The sequence below is a fragment of the Fomitiporia mediterranea genome, assembly GCF_000271605.1.
Source record: "Fomitiporia mediterranea MF3/22 unplaced genomic scaffold FOMMEscaffold_15, whole genome shotgun sequence".
Classification (NCBI taxonomy): domain Eukaryota; kingdom Fungi; phylum Basidiomycota; class Agaricomycetes; order Hymenochaetales; family Hymenochaetaceae; genus Fomitiporia; species Fomitiporia mediterranea.
Genome location: NW_006760400.1, coordinates 1154647 through 1175945, shown reverse-complemented (window position 1 = coordinate 1175945; position 21299 = coordinate 1154647). Strand labels below are relative to the sequence as shown.

General features: G+C 48.3%; 5 protein-coding genes across 5 annotated transcripts; 2 read left to right on the top strand and 3 right to left on the bottom strand.

Annotated features, from left to right (window-relative positions):
- Positions 1-1195: 1195 nt before the first annotated feature.
- FOMMEDRAFT_96005 (glycine dehydrogenase) lies at positions 1196-4619 on the top strand (the record flags this gene model as incomplete). Its single annotated transcript, XM_007270927.1, has 8 exons — positions 1196-1615; positions 1675-1735; positions 1788-3097; positions 3154-3333; positions 3391-3510; positions 3570-3754; positions 3807-4501; positions 4558-4619. The coding sequence occupies 8 exons, from the start codon at positions 1196-1198 to the stop codon at positions 4617-4619; spliced, it is 3033 nt and encodes a 1010-aa protein (XP_007270989.1).
- A 255-nt stretch (positions 4620-4874) lies between these two features.
- Positions 4875-7552, bottom strand: FOMMEDRAFT_149063 (uncharacterized protein; the record flags this gene model as incomplete). Its single annotated transcript, XM_007271046.1, has 2 exons — positions 4875-7249; positions 7508-7552. The coding sequence occupies 2 exons, from the start codon at positions 7550-7552 to the stop codon at positions 4904-4906; spliced, it is 2391 nt and encodes a 796-aa protein (XP_007271108.1). The 3' UTR covers positions 4875-4903.
- On the top strand, positions 7530-8089 carry FOMMEDRAFT_113874 (secE/sec61-gamma protein). Its single transcript, XM_007271045.1, has 5 exons — positions 7530-7613; positions 7671-7704; positions 7754-7841; positions 7901-7915; positions 7971-8089. Exons 1-5 carry the CDS (start codon positions 7551-7553, stop codon positions 7981-7983), a joined length of 213 nt encoding a protein of 70 aa, XP_007271107.1. The 5' UTR covers positions 7530-7550; the 3' UTR covers positions 7984-8089.
- Positions 8090-8209: 120 nt separating this feature from the next.
- Positions 8210-9918, bottom strand: FOMMEDRAFT_161520 (uncharacterized protein; the record flags this gene model as incomplete). The annotated part of the gene is made up of 12 exons (XM_007271044.1): positions 8210-8443; positions 8500-8537; positions 8596-8657; positions 8712-8883; positions 8938-8996; positions 9044-9114; positions 9169-9222; positions 9276-9356; positions 9404-9437; positions 9491-9580; positions 9636-9825; positions 9906-9918. The coding sequence occupies 12 exons, from the start codon at positions 9916-9918 to the stop codon at positions 8210-8212; spliced, it is 1098 nt and encodes a 365-aa protein (XP_007271106.1).
- A 2875-nt stretch (positions 9919-12793) lies between these two features.
- FOMMEDRAFT_95999 (uncharacterized protein) lies at positions 12794-16645 on the bottom strand (the record flags this gene model as incomplete). Its single annotated transcript, XM_007270924.1, has 8 exons — positions 12794-12897; positions 12955-13235; positions 13302-13495; positions 13549-13864; positions 13923-14270; positions 14343-15164; positions 15264-15789; positions 15862-16645. Coding segments are annotated over 8 exons (3375 nt in total), but the record flags the coding sequence as incomplete, so codon positions are not given.
- Between the last annotated feature and the right edge of the window lie 4654 nt (positions 16646-21299).

Here is a 21299-nt window from a genome sequence, read left to right as displayed (position 1 = left end):
ACGAATCCTACTCACAGAATAATGAGGCAGAGGCAGCTGGTGGTATAGGGGTTGGGACTGTAGAAATAGCATATTATTTCCTATTTTTGTATTCTATAATTTAAATATAATTATGTTTAATTAATTATTTGATATAAAATTGTATAGTAAGCAAAAGAAAGCTATTCAAACACTTGTAATGACTTGTAAGCATTATAAGCAGATATTATACTGTCACAAATTAATAAGTATGTCTTAACCTTGTAATTTAGGAAGTATATTATAATCACTTGTATAACTTGACAATTTATAAAATTATATTGGAAATTGCCAAGTTTTAAAAGTATTTTTTCTTGCTTATTTAACATTGTACTTTCCTTGCTTAACCCCCCAGGAAGATTATAAGTAATTGGACAAATTTTATAAAATATATAAAATATACAAGATTACAAGCAAGTATAATACTTAAGACTTTTTCGTGATGACAACGGCACACGCAGGTGTACTTGATGAAGTTAGAAATTGATAGCTGGTTCCACATTCCCTGTACAATGAATCGAAGTGTTCCGAAAGCAGGTAGGTACCGCACATATTTGCTGAGAAAATATTCATATGTGGTAGGAGTAGTCACCTCCATTTGCTTTATGTGTATAAGTGGACGTATTGTGATTATACCATACCATAGAAGGCGGACCGTGGGTCCGGAATTCGACTTTTTGTTTGGGATATTTGTATATGTGGGCGCTTCGGTAAAATTTCGTCATTACATATCTGTATTTCCTGAGTAAATGGACTGACCCGGAACGTAATAATATTTCGTGATGAAGTAGCACTTGAGGTTGTGTGCATTTTTTTCTCGAGTGAGGGCATTAAATCTCTCGCAGAGGCGATCCTACTACTGTTTATTTGATGCAGTACGAGGAGCGTGCCTTGACAAAAGGGACATCGTTCGTGCTTTTGTGGATGGCGGAGATACGTAAAAATTGAATAGGATCTGTACCCGAGCCTTGGTAGCCGAAAGAAATTATTTTTCTGGGTTTCCATAACGAGAATCATAGATTGCAGTATTTAGCGTCCACCGAGCCCATCGACGAGTCTTATCTGGCGGAGACATGCAAAAATCACTTCTGCGCATTTTCTCTCTTCATTCCAGACACCCTCCGTGTCGTGCGGCACCTCCATGGCTGCCGTCCGTTATGTGTGCGATGGTCTACGCATGTCGCAGCTTGGGCACCTCTTGAGGTCCAGTAATGCCTCTGCTCGTGTGAGGACGGTGGGGAAGGGGAGAGGCTTGGCAGGCGGGCCGTCGCCATCACCGTCAAGAACGAGAGCACAAGGGTCATTGTTCAAACCCCTTGACACCTTCACGGAACGACACATTGGGCCGAACGAGTCCGAGCAGAAGATGATGCTCGGCGCACTTGGGTTTGAGTCTATGGACGCGTTCGTGGACGCATCTGTTCCGCCGTCTATACGACTTCCTGCAGGGACCATGGATGATGCGGTTATACACTCTTTTAGTGAGTCGGAGCTCTTAAGACGCGCGAGGGATCTTGCAAAGAAGAACAAACCGTTCAAGAGCTATATTGGGATGGGCTACCATAACGCGGTTGTTCCGCCCGTTATTTTGCGGAATGTAAGTTCCCTCCAATTCCAGTCATATTCCCGGGTGTTACGACGCTGACTGTGCGTCAGATTATTGAGAACCCGGCGTGGTATACACCTTACACACCTTACCAGCCGGAGATCGCTCAAGGTGGGCTATTAATTCACTGTTTTGATGCGCATATGGTGACATTTTTTGCCAGGTCGTCTGGAGTCGCTTGTCAACTTTCAGACTATGGTTATGTCTCTTACGGCCATGCACGTCGCAAATGCATCTCTTCTAGATGAAGGCACTGCTGCAGCCGAGGGAATGACAATGTCCTATGCTGCCTCGAATATGAAGAGGAAAACTTTTGTGGTCCATTCCGGCGTTCTCCCTCAAACCATCTCGGTCCTTCAGACACGTGCAAAAGGCTTCGGTATCAAGCTTGTTATTGGTGATATCTTTAAACTCGTCGAAGATGAAGCTGTCCGGTCAGATCTTTGTGGTGTTTTGATTCAATATCCAGATGTTGACGGGCGAGTTACGGACTTTTCGGGGCTCGTGTCTTCTGTGCATGCTGCAAACGGACTCGTTATCTGCGCGACTGATCTTCTGGCTCTGACTATGCTAAAACCTCCAGGTGAATGGGGCGCGGATGTCGTCCTGGGTAATTCCGCGCGTTTCGGTGTTCCGATGGGTTATGGCGGCCCACACGCTGCGTTCTTCGCATGTACCGAGAAGCTGAAACGCAAACTACCTGGACGTCTCATTGGGCGGAGTCGCGATGCAACGGGTGCACCCGCGTACCGTCTTGCTTTACAGACGCGTGAGCAACATATTCGACGTGAGAAAGCGACGAGTAATATTTGCACGAGTCAAGCTCTACTGGCGAACATGGCAGCCATGTATGCGGTGTACCATGGACCAGAGGGACTGGCTCGAATTGCAACACGCGTTCATGGATTTACCCGTGTACTGGCGGAGCAAGTGGAAAAGCTCGGATATAAAATTGAGAACGAGGCTTTCTTCGATACATTGACAATTAATGTGGGTTCTGTCTCCGGTGGCGCTTATGCAGTGCACCAGGCTGCTCGTGAATCGTTTGTCAACCTGCGCGAAATTGACGAAGCCCGTGTAGGGGTTTCGCTGGATGAAAGCATTTCCGTTGAGGACCTTGTTACACTCATCAACATCTTTGCACGGGTTGTATCTGCGTCTGAACTATCACTCGTTTCTCTCATGGAGCCATCAGTATCATCGTTCGGACTTCCCTTCCAACTTGTCCGCACGTCCCCGTTCCTTCCTCACCCTGTGTTCAACACGCATCATTCCGAGACGGAGATGCTTCGCTATATCACACATCTGCAAAACAAGGACCTTGGACTTGTCCATGCCATGATTCCCCTTGGCAGTTGCACAATGAAGCTCAACAGCACAAGTAGCATGATTCCTCTGACATGGTCTGGATTTAGCGGTGTACATCCGTTTATGCCTGTTGATCAAGTGGAAGGGTACTTGCAGATGATCAAGGTAGAGATTATTTCCTTTTACTGTTTTGGGCAGAGTACTGAGAGTGATTTACGTAGGAGCTTGAATTGGACTTGTGCAAGATCACTGGCTTCTATGCTTGCTCTGTGCAGCCGAACTCGGGTGCATCGGGTGAATATGCTGGCTTATCTGTCATTCGTGCGTTCCATGAGTCGCGTGGAGAAGGACAGCGCAACATCTGTCTTATCCCCGTCAGTGCGCATGGAACGAATCCAGCTGTGAGTCCTTCTATTGCAAATAACTTAAACAGACATTTATGTATAATTGCAATATAGTCGGCGATTATGGCAGGCCTTAAGGTCGTGTCTGTGAAGGTGCTCCCGGACGGTGGACTTGATCTCGAAGATCTTCGGGCAAAGGCTGAACAGTACAAGGATCAACTTGCTGCTTTCATGGTAAGCTCTATTCCATTAAAATTCAAACAGAAATTTATAATAATTTGTGTTTATTATAGATCACCTACCCTTCGACGTACGGCGTATTTGAGGATGGCGTCCAAGAAGCATGCAAGATCATTCATGAGAATGGAGGACAGGTCTACCTCGATGGCGCGAACTTGAATGCACAGATTGGCCTCACGAACCCTGCAACTTGCGGTGGTGATGTCTGTCACTTGAACCTTCACAAGACGTTTTCTATGTGAGTAATCTATGAGCGCATATCATTTGACTCTGACACACTATCTGTATAGTCCACATGGTGGCGGAGGACCTGGTGTTGGCCCTATCTGTGTTGCAGAGCATCTTGCACCTTTCTTACCTAGGCATACATTTGTTCCAACTGGTGGTGAGAAAGGTATCGCCCCTGTATCATCTGCACCGTTCGGAAGCGCTTCCGTACTGCTCATCTCATGGGCATACATCAAGATGCTTGGTGGCTCGGGCTTGAAGGCCTCATCAAAGACGGCACTGCTAAATGCGAACTACATCTCCGCCCGCCTTTCAGGGCACTACAGCGTGCGATTCGTGAATGGACGTGGACGCGTTGCTCACGAGCTCTTGATTGACCTTAGCGAGTTCGAGCGTAGCGCAGGGCTACGTGTTACAGATTTTGCAAAGCGTTTGCAGGACTATGGGTTCCATCCGCCGACATGCTCATGGCCTATCAACACTGCGATGCTTATTGAACCGACAGAGAGTGAGAGTCTTGCGGAAATCGACAGATTCTGCGAGGCGATGCTTGAGATTCGGAAGGAGGCACAGGAAGTTGTCGATGGTATCCAGCCGAAAGATAATAACCTTTTGAAGAACGCGCCGCATCCGATGAGTGTCTTGCTGTTGCCTGAGGAGAAGTGGAATAAGCCGTATTCACGTGAACGTGCTGCATACCCCTTGCCTTGGTTGCGCGAGAAGAAGTTCTGGCCTAGTATTGCCAGAGTTGATGATGGTACGTGAAGCTTTAAGTATTTGTCGGATTCATTCTCATTTATTACTATGCGTTAGCTTATGGCGATCTCAACCTCGTCTGTGACTGCCCATCCGTTGAGGAAGTTGCTTCATCTTAAGACTATTATAGTCTCATTATGGTCTCGCTTTTTATCGTTACCTTACGTTGCGCTTTTCAACCTGCGCTTGACTCCCCATCCGTTGACGAAGTTACTTCGGTTTAAGATTTCTACGATCTCATGGCCTCATTTCTTATCTCTACTATACATCGCGCTTTTCAACCCGCGCAAAGGATTGGACTAGACAATTATTAGATGGCTTTCTTCATTATGACTCTGGTTCAACCCGCATAGATATCCACAATGACGATAGACAATGATTTTGCTTTTATGCATTATTATGCTTACGGTACATAGCGCGTTTCTACTCTATCCATGTGCAAAGAATTCCAAATATCTGGTATATGGGTTCTAAGATATGTCCGTATCTCGTCTGACCTTCCGTAAGCTGAGGCGAAGGACAGGAGGATTTTAAGTGTTTCGATGTCTGGTTGGATTGTGCTTACTTTTCCGCGGGCCATGTCTGAACAAACGACTTTGACTGCGTCATTGAGTCGACCTAAACGGCACAGACATTCCACCCAGGAATTCCAATTTCGGCGATTTAACTGATACCCTCGTTCCTTCAGATCATGGAATATCTCATGGGCCGGCCGAGACTCCTTGTGATATCCGCACGTATCAAATATTATGCTCACGCTCGCTGGCGTCACGAGTCCTGTCGAGTTGAGTAGCGTCCAGATTTGCATCGCGTCTCTAAACAGGCCAACCCTGTTATACGCGTCCATGAGTTGATTAAAGAGAGGAGCGTCAGGTTGAAGCCCTGCGTCACGGGAAATTTGGTGGTGTGTGTCCTTAACGACGTCACGTAGGTGTTGGACGATATTTCCCCGATGTACTGGGTCCTGAATGTTTCGAGCACGCGTGGCGAGGATAGCATACCGCGAGAGGAGGATGGTATATATTTGAGGGGTTTTTCGAAGCCCTAGTGTTTGCATATCTTGGACGATTTCGAAGTAGAGCTTCGTTGGTGGGATGAGGATTGTATGACCGGATTTTTTGCTTTTAAATACGGCTTCCACAGCGGAATTCTCGGGTGCATCTGTGGAGGCGTGTCCAGGTTCGAAAGTGCAGAAGGCATGTAAAACGGCTGCGAACCCTTTCTCATCTAGACCATCGGCGTTGATGCTTCTGATATGCTTATACGCTTCTCCAGCTTCCTCGTAAGTCGATGACGAGTGGACTAAGAGGACACCGATAGATGTTGCAGTCATCCGGTCCATGTATACATTTTGTGAACGCATGTCCTCTAGCAGACGTAAAGCAACAGAGAAGTACTTCTGTTTATTACTGCTTGCGGCGAGCGCACGAAGCAGCGTATTGAAGATGCCTGTGTCGGGTCCGAGCTTCCAGTTTGACTTCGCATTGCCTTTGAGGTCATTGTACAGTTCCAGCGCCTGGTCAAGCACGGCTTCTGGAGGTTCCTTGAATCGGTTATTGCACATCTCGCGTAGTAATGGGTGGACCATCGCTGCATCCGGTCTTACGCCATGGGATTTTGCCGTATTGTAAGCTGCAAGTGCGCTACGCCAACCAGTCTTGTCAAGAGCGTTCTGAATGCACGTCGTCCAAACGATACTTTTCGGAGCGACTTCCATCGTTTCTTGAAGATAGGTGAGCTCTTCAGGAGAGCAGAGGGACATCATCTGCACGAGCTTCAATAGGGAGCTTTCATCAGGGACGAAACCCTTGTGCCGAAAATGATTGAGTTTCGTTTCGAAAGACAGCTTGGCTCGTTTGCGATATACGACGAGTTGCATTAACCAGCTTTCAATGTCCTCCTCGGTAGGCCTACATTGAGCAACGCACTTAGTTCTATAATCTGTCGGTAGAGAGTAGAGTCGATGCCTCTCCGCGAGTTTGAGCAAAATGCTATGAACACCATCGTCATAAGGAAGGCAGAATTTTTGCATCTCGTCCAGAACTTGCGTAAGTTCGCTTGCTAGAGGCGCATCCCCCGTCCGATAGAGTCCCTCGAAGAGTGCCTGGTAATGCGAGTTTCCAGGGAAAGGCCATGAGCCCTTCATAATACTTAGGCACTGTTTTAATCTCTCCACATCTCCGATCAGAGCAAGCCCCTGCATCACGGTTTGCCAATGTTGAGCGTTCGGACGAAACAATTTCCTCTTGTAGCTATGAAACAGCTGTAGAAGCTCATATGCATTTAAATGTTGTCCGGATCGTATGAGAGCATCCAACGAAGTGAGAAGCAATTCGGACGTTGCATCGACTCCATACATCGCCTTCAAGTCTCGAAGAAGTTGTCCAAGAGTTTCAGCATCGTCCTTCTTACATCGTCCCGCGAGTAGTCCGGCAATCTGCTCCACTTCCTGCCCCGTAAGATGCAGGTAAGTCTCGCGGATATGCTGCCATGCTGTTCTTGGCAGCGTGAAGAAGACTCTTCGTGAAGATGCCAAGTTATAACAAAGCTCGTCTGCGTTGCTCTTGCCAATAGCCGCTTTGACTGCATTGTGAAGACCAGCCAAATCCTTGGTCAATTCCGGGCTTATGGTTTCGCGTAGTTCTATTGGAAGTATGCGTGAACTAATGAGGCGCTGTCCTACTCGTCCGGGCAGATATATTACAGCAGTGCGAACATTGCGTCGCATTGCCCAGAGACTGAACGCGAGCTTCGCAACGCATGGTCGTAAGCTCATTCATGAGCACTCGAGCCTATAGGCTATTTCTCAGCTATGCCTAGCAATATTTAAGGCGAGTTTCGACCCTACTGACCTTGGAAAATAATTGTGCTCAATGTTCTTGGGATTGGGTCATTGGGAAAAAAACTTAGCAAAGTCAAAAAGAAATGCATATGGGAACGAGCTTCCGCTTTGGAGAACCTCGTCCCGTGACAGCCACGTCGCGCCAGCACGCCTGCCACCACTCACCGCACATTCTTTAATTCTGCCCAACTCATCTTCCCTCATTACCATGTCTGAAAAACTCAAGGAGTTCGCTGAGGTGCCTCAGCAGTTCTTGCGTGAGGGGAACCAGGTAAATATGGTCCTCTCCTTATCCAGATTTATTATTAATCCTTATGTTTAATACCAGTTTATGACACGGTGTACCAAACCTACAAAGAAGGGTGTGTTCCGCAACATCAGTGAATTTGCAGGGTCCTGAAGTTATCACAGAGTTTATACAGATCTGCAGGGCAGTCGCCGTTGGTTTCGCCGTTATGGGTTTCATTGGGTACTTCGTCAAGTTAATTCACATTCCAATGTACGTGGACCATTTTTTCTCTCGTGCTGCTATGCAGTTCTGACGACCTTTTCTTGTAGAAACAATATACTTGTGTATGTCTCTCCTAGCATATCTCCGACTCATGCTCATTTGGTAACTCTATCTCAGCGGAGGTGCATGATGTACTCATATCGCAAAAAGCTGGCACCCGCACGGGTTGGGAATCAGCATTGCTTTTCTTTATTATCTGTGATTCATTCATCTGGAATGGCAGTTATACCATGCAGCTTCATTTATGCAGCGACTTCCTAATGGTGTGAATCAAGACCAACATCTACAATTTCTATGCTACAGACAGCTAAATTAACTATTAAATACACTGGATCCACTAATGACCGTTAATGAGACTAGATTCCAATTTTTGTCGGCGTTCTCGGGTGAAACTCGCTATCTGGCGTCTTCAGATCGTGGGTTAAATCCGAGACTATATCCGTCTCAGTAGTCAAGACTGAAGGCGCCAGTTCTGATAACACGGACGACCTTGTGGGTTGACGTCGTGCACTAGGAATACCTTTCTCGATATCACTCAGGCTCCGAGAATTGGAACGTCGTCTGCGACAAAACCAGAGCTCGAGAGTGTCCTGTAACCAATTATCCAATCAGTTTTCATTGGCATGGCGACAAGCCTTTATCCTACCCTTTGAGTGCCGAAAAGCAGGAAGGCCGCCATAGGGACTGTGTGGCGGAAACATTCAGCAAAAAGCATTTCCAAATAATTTCTGAAGGCACGCACGGCATGCTTCCACCATGTAGGGAAACGAACTCGGCATATTCGAGACGAACACGATACAAGCACTGTCAATGTCATTCATGAACTGTCCAAATCAAAATCACTGGGTGTCTACTTACGACAGCGTAGCGATACTGTACAACGAGAACAGTCCGACTCTAATCGATATCGAGATGGAGAGTCTTCTGTGCTGGTATTCGCCAGCGATGCCTATAAGCTCGTCTGTCTGATTCTTTGCCAAGAGGTCGTCAACTTCTTTCCGTGTCTTGTACCAGTTGTACCAAATAATTGCTAAGTTTCGCCTCAGGTTAATTGCAAACTAGGGATGATATTACAGTGAGTCACCTTCCACAACGATGATTGCGGCCATGACGATTGCACAGAATATCGGAACAATCAATGAACTGGAAAGCATTAGATGGTGGTAAAATTAGAACCAGACAAAGCTTACAAGCGATAATTCTGGGTTGAGCAATACACATGATTTACAGAGAGGATCAGGTCTTCTTCATGTATCCCGTGCTACAAAACCATCGATAAGATGGCGGCCTCACTCAGAACAGAGCCATCACTTACCCCCAACGCTAACAAAGAGAACCCCATGAATGCGACGTACGGTGGTAGGATGATCTAGGTACTCTAGGTAAGGACAATTAGCTATTATTATCGACAGTTGTGCTTACGAGAAAATTCAGCAATGGACTCGGCAGCTTCCAAATGTATGGAAAGCTCGACCTATGGATGCACCTTTGCACGAACCAAAGCTAGGATGAAATCAGTGGATAGAAGCAAGTAACGGAGGTTATTTTACCTGAAGGACCATCTCCAGGCCAGCCACTGCGCACCTAGAGCAATGTCATGACCTGTGTGATACGGTGATAGTTTGAGCGTCACTTACATGGGAGGAGCTCCATGAATCAATGCTGCCTGGGCCAAGCATAAGCTGGATGGGCCATCCTGGTTCGTTCCCGCTTGGCCAGAATACAACCTGTTGGTATCATTCAGCCATGCTCTTAAACAAGAAAATAGAATCCCAGACGTACAAAATACAATATACGACGGAATAGATGATCCAAGTGATGCAAAAGTTAATGAGCGTAACATATCTCTGCCTGCCTGCAGATTTGGGACCGAAAATGAATGTAAGGACTATGATCGGAAGACCGATTTGGCCTCCAGCAATGTGCAAGGTGAGCCAGACTGGAATCAGACTCTGCAAGTCATACTGGGTTGCTAAGTGCGAGAACAAGGCCCATGCAGAAGAAAGTTGTGAGGCTTGTGAAGATGTACAGGATCTCCGTGTGCATTCGTACCTATAGGCGCCATAGAGTGAGATATGGCCGACTAGCTCCGGAGCCTACTCGTCTCCTTCCACCGGGGAATGCGAGAGAGATGTCGTCGCTGGTCAAGAATAGAGGCACAGTCTAAGGGTTTGGTAGGGGCATCGATGCATTTGCATATACTCCAGCAAGATCTAGGTTCTATTCTGATAGTGGTTATGCAGAAACGTGCGATGATGATGAGTAGAGTCTATTCGCGACCATCATCATCCTGAACAGATAGAAGTCTCAGGCTTGATCGGACTCGGCGATTCTGGGCTTCACAAAGGGGTAATCCGATCATATCAGTGTTGCAGTACGTACTATGATTCTAACTTGACGAACAGGTCCTTCCAATACTGACTTGAATGGTCTCCCCATCGTCATCAGAAGTGATTTAAGCCACGGAGAGCATTGATTCTAACGTTTGATGTGAACCCATGCCCAAATAGGTTGCCTTTAGTCAATGGATTTCCCTAGAACCTAATCTATACGTTAGCCCTACATTTGGACTGATCTACGTTGCCCTCTAACGTGGCAAGATTGTCAACTCCAACACAACTGCCTTAGTTACTGTATGACAACTGATCCACTGACTCTTACTGCATTGGGTTGTATTTATTTGCAAATTCATTCCAACTTCCCAGGATACAGGCGTCATGCATACGCGCTACTACAGTATGTTCATTGCCACAGTAGATTATTTTCTACATTTCCCTCTCGAAACGCTTATATATTTCATTTTCTGTTACTGTAATCCATCAAACCAGGACTATGCACGCATTGCACTGCATGGATGACTTCCCGAAAATGGAAAATGTCTTGATAGCCCTGCCAAAGGAAGCATGACCGGTCAACAGGGTAAAGGCATCCACCTCTGAACTGTGCTGCGATGCCAGTGCAATCTAGAATCTGAATTTAGTCACAAGGATTTAACCTTTACAAGAGACTTTCATCTGACAATTTCTATGCCTTGTAGAAATGAATTTCCGAGGGCAAAGCTTTCACTGACTTCACAAGACAGAGAATTATGGCAGGTATAATTCAACTTCAGAATCAACATGCTATTCAAGCACTACATTCAAAGTAGACATTGCTATTTAAGTCTCTGATCTGTAAGTTTTACAGTTTGTGTAACTGGGAGATGTATATAGCTTTTTATCTTCAGCACATTTGTCAATATCCTGCATCAGCTTATTGACGTTTCCCATTTCCTCTATACAGTTCAACCTTCCTTCAAGGGTACTATTACAATCAAGCTTCGAAAGTGCAGTCTTCTGTTACTCAAGCTTCCTGCTGAATTCTCCGAGCTCCTTTTTAACCTATTCATTCTGATTACATCATTACCCGTTCAGTCACTTCAGTGTACACATTAAAATAATCACAATCCTGACTGCTTTGGGATCCATCTTTCTTGGACAAATGTTGTGACCCAAACATAATTTGTGTAATTCTGTAGCTGTCAGTTGTTGTGTCTGTTGTATACTGAGCACATGAGTATATCTTCTTTTATAGTTCAATACACATACACTTTGTACAGAACAAGAGAGAGAAACTGGACATCTTTCTGTATTCTTACTTTTAGCATAATGTCTGTACACTTTTAGTAAAGTAACTGATGGAATTATGTTCTGTGTTTTTGCTCATGCTCGATTTGTCATTTGTCAGCAGATTTCATCATTAAAAACAAGATAAAGAAATGCAAAGTGTCATAGCATTCATCATCACCTCCCACAACATCCTTGATAGATTATAATGATATTATTACAGTAAACAAAATCTCCTAAATAATAATGAGTCAAATATGTATGACAAAGCAGAATCTGCAATCCAAATAGCATGTTTTAGTGTTAGGACTTGGCACACACTAGCAGCTGGATGTATTAGTTGACTGACTGTAAGTACTTTACAGGTGAAGGAAGCAGATTTCCTCTAAAAGGAGCTTCTCTGTATGACCACTCCAAGAGCTGGATGCAGCTTGCAGAGACCATTACTCTAATAGTTACTCCTTTCTACTTTGTGGGCCAACTTTGTCCCTGGGTAGACTGGTAAGTGTCCCAGTAAATACTACATATTTAAATAGTATTAACGACTAGCAAGGTGCACTGGGGACTTCTTAGAGTGAGACTTAACCTCGCTGAATAACCAATTATGTCGAAACGCCTGCTAAATGAATGACGAGATTCCCGTAATTTCTTTAATTTAGTACATATTACAATGACCATACAGCAGCGACGCAGTTCACTGGCCCCACATCCGATTTCAGGAAATGAACGCATAAAGAGAGTAGAAACGGAAGAAAGTGAGAATGAGAATGAGAGGGAAGAATCAATGGGGAAAACGAAAACATGAAAGGATACGAAGGGAGAGAAGAAGGTGACGGAGAGGGAAAAAAGAGAGGAAGAGAATTACGACTAGCGTAATTATTTAGTCAGTCTAGACGGTAATAAAGGGAGGGAATGATTCGAAGGGTGGTTCTAATGTACCATTGAATGCAGATGCGAGAATGCAAAGAGAGACGATGAGATCAGAGGAGAGACGAGAAATGAGTGAGCGGAGAATAAGAGACAAACGCTTTTGATACAGTAAGGTATTCTTAAGAGACTGAAACGAGTGGATTCGGACAGAGTAAACGAGCGCGAGAACGTGACAGGGCATCCAAAAGGAACGACTAAGTGGGGTGACGCCCGTCGTGCAAAACGCACGGAAAACAGAAAATCGGGAAGAGAGGAAAACAGCGAGTCGTCACCGTGACACGATTGAAAGGGAAAACCGTTGAAGCACGAGAAGAAAACGAGGAGACAGGAGGTCATGCATCGAGCTTCTGTGATGGGACTTGCATGTTGATAGCTATGATGCATCAATGAAATCAGAGGAAGATTTCAATCAAATGAAAGGGGTTGCTTACCTCTGAACCATGTCAAAGCTTCCGACGTAGATGGCGCCTCCAAGTATAGAATCGCTTTGGTGTCAACAATTCGCAGAGCTAGGCACCAATACACATAAATATCATGTATGCAGAGATGGAAGAAAGTAAGCGCACTGTTGCCGTGTACTATGGAGGTCGGCTGTGGCATCGTCTGCATTCGAAGCACAGCCCACAAATCAACCGCGGCGTTGGGATCCTGCCCATTCGAAGGATCACGGCAGAGCACAAATAAGTCGTTACACAGGATACCATAAAGGGGACGCGGAGTCAATTCAGGTGCCAAACAATCAACCGCGACACTCGAAGCATCGCCGTGAGAGTCAAGCACCTCGAACGCCATTGTTTGTTTTCGAACAATCCGGGTTAAAAGGAGTTTCCCATCCATGATTAACCGTCTATAGAGAAGAGTCCGTTAGAACAAACAATCTGAAACGGCCCTCGGGGGTTTTTTTCCTACTCACCGATGAGGCTGAACAAGCGGACTAGGGAATTTACCGCGTATCCTAGATTGCCACATTACCAATTTCCTCCGAGATTCGGCCTCCCGCTTCCCTTCATTCATGTTCGTCGCTAGAGAGGAGATCTCGGTTAGGGCCCGATCAAGGGGATCGTCGTATGTCTCTGGAGGCGGGGTGCATCTAGTAAGATCTTCCAGCTGTAAACGTAATTTAGCGTCATATTTTTTCATCTCGTGCAATTAACACGTACCAGAAGGCGGTATCTAGGTATTCGTTGTACAGGGAGCAGAAGGTAGCCCTCAAGGTTCAGCTGTGAATGCCTGGGATTCATCCGACATCGCTTCAAGTAATGCTTGATGCGTTTCCGTTGACTTGATGTCAGTTGTTGAGACTTTCCCGACGCCGTGTCGTGTACGCCTGAATTTGGAGCCATAGCCGACATTGCTAACCCAACATTTGCGAGCTGTACGGTGCTCGATGAAGGCGTAAGAGAGGCTGGAGTGCTTCCCGTGCCTGAACGATCTGAAACCCATTGACGGATCCTTGCAACAGAATTTTCGAAGTTGCTGAATAGCCGCATAATTAGCATCCTTCTGATATCAGAACAGGTAATAATAAGCTCACTTGATGTATGATGAATACATCTTCATGAACGCCGCATGTGCGACGAAAGTGCGCCCGACGGACATTGCAACCTCTAATGATAACTTGCCGTCACTGTCCGCATCGGCAGCCGCGCCTTTAGCAGTGAGCAATGGTGCAGCGGCAGCTTCCAGTGCAGGGAAGAAGCTCTCCTTGTGGAACGTGAAGAGCGCCTCCAAACCACCAAAAACGATTTTGCGTTCTGACGCAGGCACAACAGTCTCCTTGCTCGATGAGGCAACATTTCCAATCGAGTTGACGGGCGCTGCAGCGGGCCGGACATAGATGTCCACAAGATCTTGCAAGTTTTTCACGTATGTACGCTCGGTTCTGTGAGAGTGGCGAGCGGGTGCATTAGTGGATAAGTGGGTGAAACTGGAAATCAAAGAGCGCGCCACTCACTCTACAATTTCGCGAACAATCATTATCCGCTTTCCGCGGTCATCCTTGCTCTTCCGCTCCTCCCCGCCAGACCCACCGCTATCTGATGTAGCAACGCTCATCGTGTTCAGAGACCCACTTCTGTTCGCGCTCAGCGAGTCCAATGAGCGTAAATGGCTTGAGGCTGTCGTAGGTATAGACGATGCTGTGTCAATTGAGTCCATAGATGCTTCCGAGGCCATACGCTGGCTGTCAGCGAGCGTGGGCCTGCGTGAGCGGTCCATCAGAGAAGCTGGTCCGCCGCCGTACATGCTAAGAGTGTTGCCCTGACTGAGCAGCGTGAGATCATTCATATCCCTTAAGTAAGCCATCACGGATCTCAGCGCCCGTGCGTTGGCCTCTCGGTTCCGTTCTTCCTCCCGGTTTGGCATTTCTAATGGACTTTCAACAGCCGGAGATGGGCTTTGTAATCTCGACGCGTCGTCTTGATCCTCGGAACCGTTTGTAGCCGTTATCCCGCCTAGGAATGAGCTAGTGCTTGGTATCGGGATGTTAAGTGCTGGCGGTCCGTCGACAGGGAGGAAGCTTCGACGCTTCGAAGACTTTGCCATAGGGGAAGGGGGAACGAGAAGACTGGCAGACGAAGGCGTCGAAGGCGACGCGAGTTTAAGCCTGTCCGTAGATGTATTGCGCGATAAATTAGTTGTCACGAACGAAGACGGTGGCGGCGACGCGATACCCGGAGAAGCGTTATTTGGCTCTGATGGACTTAGAGCGACTTCAACTTGCGGTGGAGTAAGCTGGCGCGGTGTCGCAGAAGCAGAAGCGGCTGCCGGCATCGACCTTCCCGAAGTAGGACCCGCCAAGGCTGAGGAGGTCGAAGGTCGTGTAGATGAAGGGGCAGATGCAGCTCCGGAGCCAGACGCAACCCCTTCCGTCGACCTGAGCTTGCCCATCGACATTTTCTTCAGGAATCCCCACTTCTTGCTAGACTTATCCTTCTCCTTCCGCGACTTCCCGAGCACTTGATGTATCGACCGCTCATAATCCTCGTCGCGACCTCCACGAGACACGCTAATTGATGTTGCAGCACGAGCACGTGACGTAGTACGCGGCGGACCCTCTACATCCGCGTCCTCATCGTCCTCACGGGCCGATTCACCAAATAAGTTCTGCACAAGGGGCCGCATGGATGCGCGTGATGTCGACCGCGCGTGCACATTAAGGCTCGCGAAGCGCCTCTGCTGCGAAATACCATCCACGTTCTCACCAAAACCGGACGCCGTCCCGGATGTTGTGGCGTAATGATGCAGCGCGGGCCGCGGAGGAGACGCGGGCGGCGACAACAAGGGAGCACTCGTTGGCGCGCCACCGACAGGCGACATTGCGCGCCGCAGCTCATCAGCACTGCGCATACGACGCAGGTCTCTCTGCGGCATGTTGCCCAGCGAGCCAAGGGCTGTCTCGTCTGTGTCTGGAGGGTTCAAATCGTTACTGCGGTGTGCTCCACCGAGGGGTGCTGGCGAAGCTGGTCCGCCACCCTCCAATTCCGAACGGGACTGTCTGACGCGCTCGTAATATGTGCGATTGGGTGCAGTGCGATTGCGCGAGAGTGGACGTGTATGTGGTGGCGCGAATGATGGGCTATGTGGGGATGGCGATGTCGCGGACCGTTCTAGAAGACGCGCGTGCGCGGGAGTAATGGTATCGTCTTCTAGATTTTCTTCACCGGACGCTGGCAGGGCAGGGGAGGAGGACGTTAGTGCAGAAGAAGGACCGGTAGGGTTGGAATCGTCTTGGTCTGTATAGTCCTCCGTGTCCGATACGTCACTTGTTTCAACCGTGGTTGTGTTCGATGTTGAAGTAGACACAGCCGAAAGCTGTGAAATCATGGGCGTTGAAGGGGGATATGCGGGTGTCGTCGGTGTTTTTGCTAAAAGGGGCTCGACCAAGGCATTCCAAGGTCCTTGAAATGGGTTACCATCAACCAGGAGACTTTCCAAACACGGCAGGGTGCACAACCAACTGGGGAGAGCGTGCATTTTGTTGCGCCTGATACTTAAAGTATGTAACTTTTCGAGCGCCGAAAGGGGCGCCGGTATCGAGGATATGCTCGTGGAATCCGCAAGTAGCAGTCGGAGCGACGTAAGCTGACCGAGGAATTCGGGAAGCACTCGGAGCGGGTTCGCGGAGATATTGAGCTCCTCGAGCGAGGCACATGTAGCCAAAGCAGGTGACAGAGAGACGAGGAAATTTGCAGAAATATCAAGGGCCAAAAGTGTGTTGCTAATTTGAGGCAGCGTCGTCGTTAAGAAGGCCGGCACTGAATTTGGTGTGCTGGAACCTCCGACGAGTAGATGCGTGATGCCTAAAACACGAATGTTAATCAATACATTTTCTAATTCACTTGCCACGCGGGCAGAAGCCGCATATCACAAACCTGGCTGTATGCCCAATGCTTGGACGGGCATTCCTTCTCCATGAACTATATGCCCTCGGCCTTCCTCTACAATGGCAATAGCTGAGCTCGGTGGCTCTTCATCTTCCTGTTCTTCGTCATCATCCTCTTCCGGCTGTCCGAACTCATCTTCTTCCTCGCTTGTGCCGAATTCCTCATGGACGCGTTGCCACGACGTGTCGTAACTCGGCTGCGAACGCAACGGACGATCGACGCGTTCCTGTGGGACTGGAGGCGCGGCAAAGTCCTCCGGCTGTGACTGAGAGGGTGAACGCGAGGTCCGGGTGTGGCCAGGATGTCGCATCCGCGGGAGCGGCACGTGCGCTGCGTGCGAGTGCCCATGAGATTTACGTGAACCGGATGATAGCGACGAGCCCGCCGACGTTCGCGCAGCAAGTTTCTCAACTACTGAATCGCTTGGATACACCCCACCGGTTGTGTTAATGCCTATCATACTCCCGAAGGTGCCTATTCCACCGGCGCCATCGAAGTCCTCACCAGACGCGACGCGCACGTGGCTATAGTCGCCCGAGTGCCCACTTGCGGAAATCGTGCTTCCAGGGTTAGTATATGCAGAAGAACGCGTCGATGCAGACGAAGAACCTGCAGAAGAAAGCGCAGGTGTCCCCGTTGACGTTTGATGGTAGGACAGGCCGTGAGGATAAGGGTCGGGAAAACTTGACGGATCGAACTTTGGCTGACGAGCAAATTGCGAGTACGCGACATCGTCAAAAAGACCATCTCCTTCAGATCCCGGACGCGTCGGAACGACTTTTGAGAGAGACCCGTTGCTGTCCGCGTGCATGGATTGCGGCTTATAGGAAGTCATGTTCGGAATTGTAGACGGCACGGAAGTATTTGGTGTCGGCTTGCCAAAGAATTCAAGTTGGTCCCGGATGTGCTCTGAAGACCTTGAGGGGGAAAGCGAAGCCGTTGACGGAACCAAAGGACGTGGATGTCTCGCAGGCCGTACAGCCGACGTCGATGATTGGGGAACGGGAGGCGGAAGTGGTGGGCGGCTCAAGTAGTCGTCAAGATCTAGAGAAAGCGCGTGTGGAAGTAAGCAGACAGGCAAATTACAGATGTCAAACCAACGCGTCGGTGTCGGCGTGGTGAACGTCGTCTATGGAAGCCGACAGCACGAGAATAAGAAGAGGGGCGTGCTGGGCGTTGTGCGTGCAGCGAGCACGATCGTGAGTGGGTGCGGATGGAGGAAGAGGTAAAAAGGCGTGTGCTGAGGAAATAAGCGAGAGATGTAACGGGGACGGGAATTAATTGGACGGGATGGGGGCGAGGTGACACAAGCGTGACGCGCGTGACATGCAGATGCAAATGCTTCTTCCCACGTCAAGGGAACCCCCCATTTTCTTACCGCTTCCGGGAACGGTAGTGTATCTCGCTCAATATTTTCTCTGATCACAGGCAAGTCCTCACGGGGAAAATGACGACCGCTCGGACGATGTTTATGACGTCCCGTCACGGCTCCCGACGCGAAAAACAGAAACAAAAGGAATAATCATCAATCTCGGAGTCTGGACTCACCATCGGCGCCCTCGAGAAAACTGTCCCGATCGTCGTGCCCCGACGCATATGCTCGCTCGTCGTCGAGCCATGATCCAAGTGAAACGTCTGCTCGCTCCGTCAAGCTCGCTTCCTGAGTCTCCAATTCCGAACACCGCTGAATGACTCTGTGCATCTTGTTCCCATTCCCATTCACCCTCGAATCTTCACATAAGCCCACACCCACGCTCATACTTCTACTCCCGCTTTCTTCAATCGGTCCCGGTGTTCGAGCTCGTTCCTCCTCAAATCGCAATGGCGAATGCGGAGAAGGCGGTGGCAATAACGGGAGAGGTTTGTCCTGATTGAATGTTCTATACAATGGAAGAAGCCCGCCTTGAGCTTGAGCTTCGGTCGACGTAGTGCAAAGAGACCTCGTCGGGCGGTGACTCGGTCCGGGATACGATATTGTTCGAGCCCGTTGGGGACCCTCGTATGCAAACGAATGTGTGAGTGCGATCGGCTGGTAGGTTTGATTTTGCGAGTCGTCTGCGTCTATCTCCGCGCCAAGCACGAAGTTATTGGTTGTTGCACTGCCTGTACTAGCTGTACTAGCTGAGCCAAATGTCGGCGAAGCGCCTTCTGACTTGTTATATGCGTGACGGCTATAAGAAGACCCCGGTACGTATAGCTGTGGTGTTAACAAGTAATGAGTGGCGATAACGTGTGGAGAATGGCCAGATTTTTTTTTTAAAAAAAAGAGGGGTTTTGAAATGTGAAATAAAACAATAAAGAAATGTATGGGATATAGGATCGATAAAGAGAAAATGGAGGGACGGATGTATGCAAGAACGAGGGGAGGGGGGATGAGGGTGTCGATCAAAGAGTCAGCAGAAAGTTCGCTTTCCAGCTCTAATACCGCACGTACCGTTTGATGCCGTCCAGCTCTCAGGATATCGGTGCCTGTTTGCCTGGGGGCATCCGGGACAGCGTGCACAATAAATGGCATTTGCTGATGAGCTGCAGATGGGTCCAGCGACGCAATCAGACCAATCTGTCCAATCTATCCCGCGAAGTTCCCCTCAAATCACCGCACGAAGCAAGAAATCAATTGGTCCGTCTATCTTCTCTCTGCACCCGTCAATGTAGAGTCCAGCAAATCAGAGACGCTCCAGAACCAAGATCGGCCTTCAGCAGTGTCCTGCACTTGCACCTGCAGTATTCCGGTACCGTCGATCGCGTATAAGCACGCGTAAAGGCAGCTAAAATGACGGGCGCGTTCGCAATAGAAGTTAGTTAGACTTTAGCCTCCGGGTAGCTAATGTCAATGTGCGTTTGAACTATAACGGGAAGGGACGGAAAATATAGGAGACCGTCTCGCCAGCTCCTTCAAGCTCAAAAACCGAGAATGACAACAGGACACCGAAGAAAAGTGTACGGAGAAGAGAGCAGATGGCAGTCAAGGGGGAAAAGGGAGGAGTAACTCAGGCTCCACTGAAACAGCCCGTCTTACCGAAGGGAGCTAAAGCGATAACTGCAACGTCTCGGAGCACTTTTTGATCTGGAGAGGGTTTTTCTTTTTCCTTTTTTTTCTTCTTGTCTACTTTTGCAAATCACAGAAATCACGACTAATGATGTAAGTACACAAGAAAGTATTGCGCTTGTGTTACGATCATCTCGCTTTTTCATTTTTTGCTGGGCGGTGTGTCTTGCGCAGCACAGGAAGGAAGCAAGGCAGGACCCTTACCCGAACAACACTTTCGGACTCCTTACCCTTTTAGATCAATTCTCCTGCCGCTAAATCGCCCGCTCTCTGCTTTACCGCCCGCAAGACCTCATAAGCGTACCGTACCGTACCTGGGGCCTTGCAGGTTGCTTACAATGTTCAAAGTTGGCGCGTGGCAGCACCACTCGATAATGAACGAGTTTATTGCCGTTGTACGCGACGGTCCAGACGGTCTATTGGCGGGATACTGCACGGAGGTAAACGGCGCAGCACCCTCTGGAGCATTGATATCGTCCTACGACCGATTGGACGCGCTATCTACGCACACGTTCGTCTCGGAAGACGATGACACACCTTTCCTGGAACCACAGCAATGATGAAGTTTGTGCTACTGAAGCGAAGCACACAGCCCGTCCGCCGCAGCTCATCCTAAGCATGTTTACACACTATTTCTGCCTGACCTGAGTATGGGAACCAGATCAATTGAGAGGGAATCAGTGATATATCCCGACCGCAAGCAAAGTCGGCTTGGGGTTTTGCCCACGTTTACAACCCACAACGGCTCGAGAAGCCCGGAAGCGATTATGTACATCGCCATCTTTCATTTCTCTGGCATTTCGCATCCTTGTTGCTGCAAGCACAGGCATGTAGACAAGTCCGGTTGGTGATCAAACTTGCTCGTATCCAGCCTTGCTAGCCATATTTGCGATGTCCGAAGTAGCTTAAAGCATTTGGAACTCTACAGCGAGGAATCCCTCCCTTTGGGAAATCAAATTTACCATGTTTGCGCTCATTACTCAAATGCGATGATGTCTCGTCAGAATCCCGCTCTGCTGAGAGAAAAGAAGCAGGAGAACAAAGATATATCATGACATGGAATGTCATCTGAAAGATTCAAGATTCGAAAGGGTTCGCACCTGACGTCCAAGAAGCTCTTGCATTACAGCAAAGATACGAACCCAGATTGAGCGGAAGCTAGAGATAGAGCAGCACCAAAATTGCATGTCGTCGACGAAATTACATTATGATTAAGATTCGGATGGAGATACGGAAGCACAGGGAAATCAGGTGGCACGGCTCCGTAGTTTGAAGGGTCATGGATTAGACTTCGTGTTTCCCCAGTAACCATCAAGTGCTTCAGCTAGAGGTAGAGTCTAATTCAGTGCGTGTTCCTATTTTGCACATGCATATCCCGAGGCGGACGTTTCGTGGAGCTTGGGGATCGACGTGTGCACAGTATATTGAATGCCGTGCCCAAAATATCTCCTCTCGGAGATTGCTTTTCATCGACATA

Excerpts from the sequence above, each read along its gene's own strand:
- FOMMEDRAFT_113874 (XM_007271045.1), top strand. The coding sequence starts at position 7,551 with ATGTCTGAAAAACTCAAGGAGTTCGCTGAGGTGCCTCAGCAGTTCTTG. Across the intron at positions 7,614-7,670 it reads TCTTGCGTGAGGGGAACCAG|TTTATGACACGGTGTACCAA; the intron begins GTAAATATGGTC and ends GTTTAATACCAG. Across the intron at positions 7,705-7,753 it reads TACCAAACCTACAAAGAAGG|AGTTTATACAGATCTGCAGG; the intron begins GTGTGTTCCGCA and ends AAGTTATCACAG.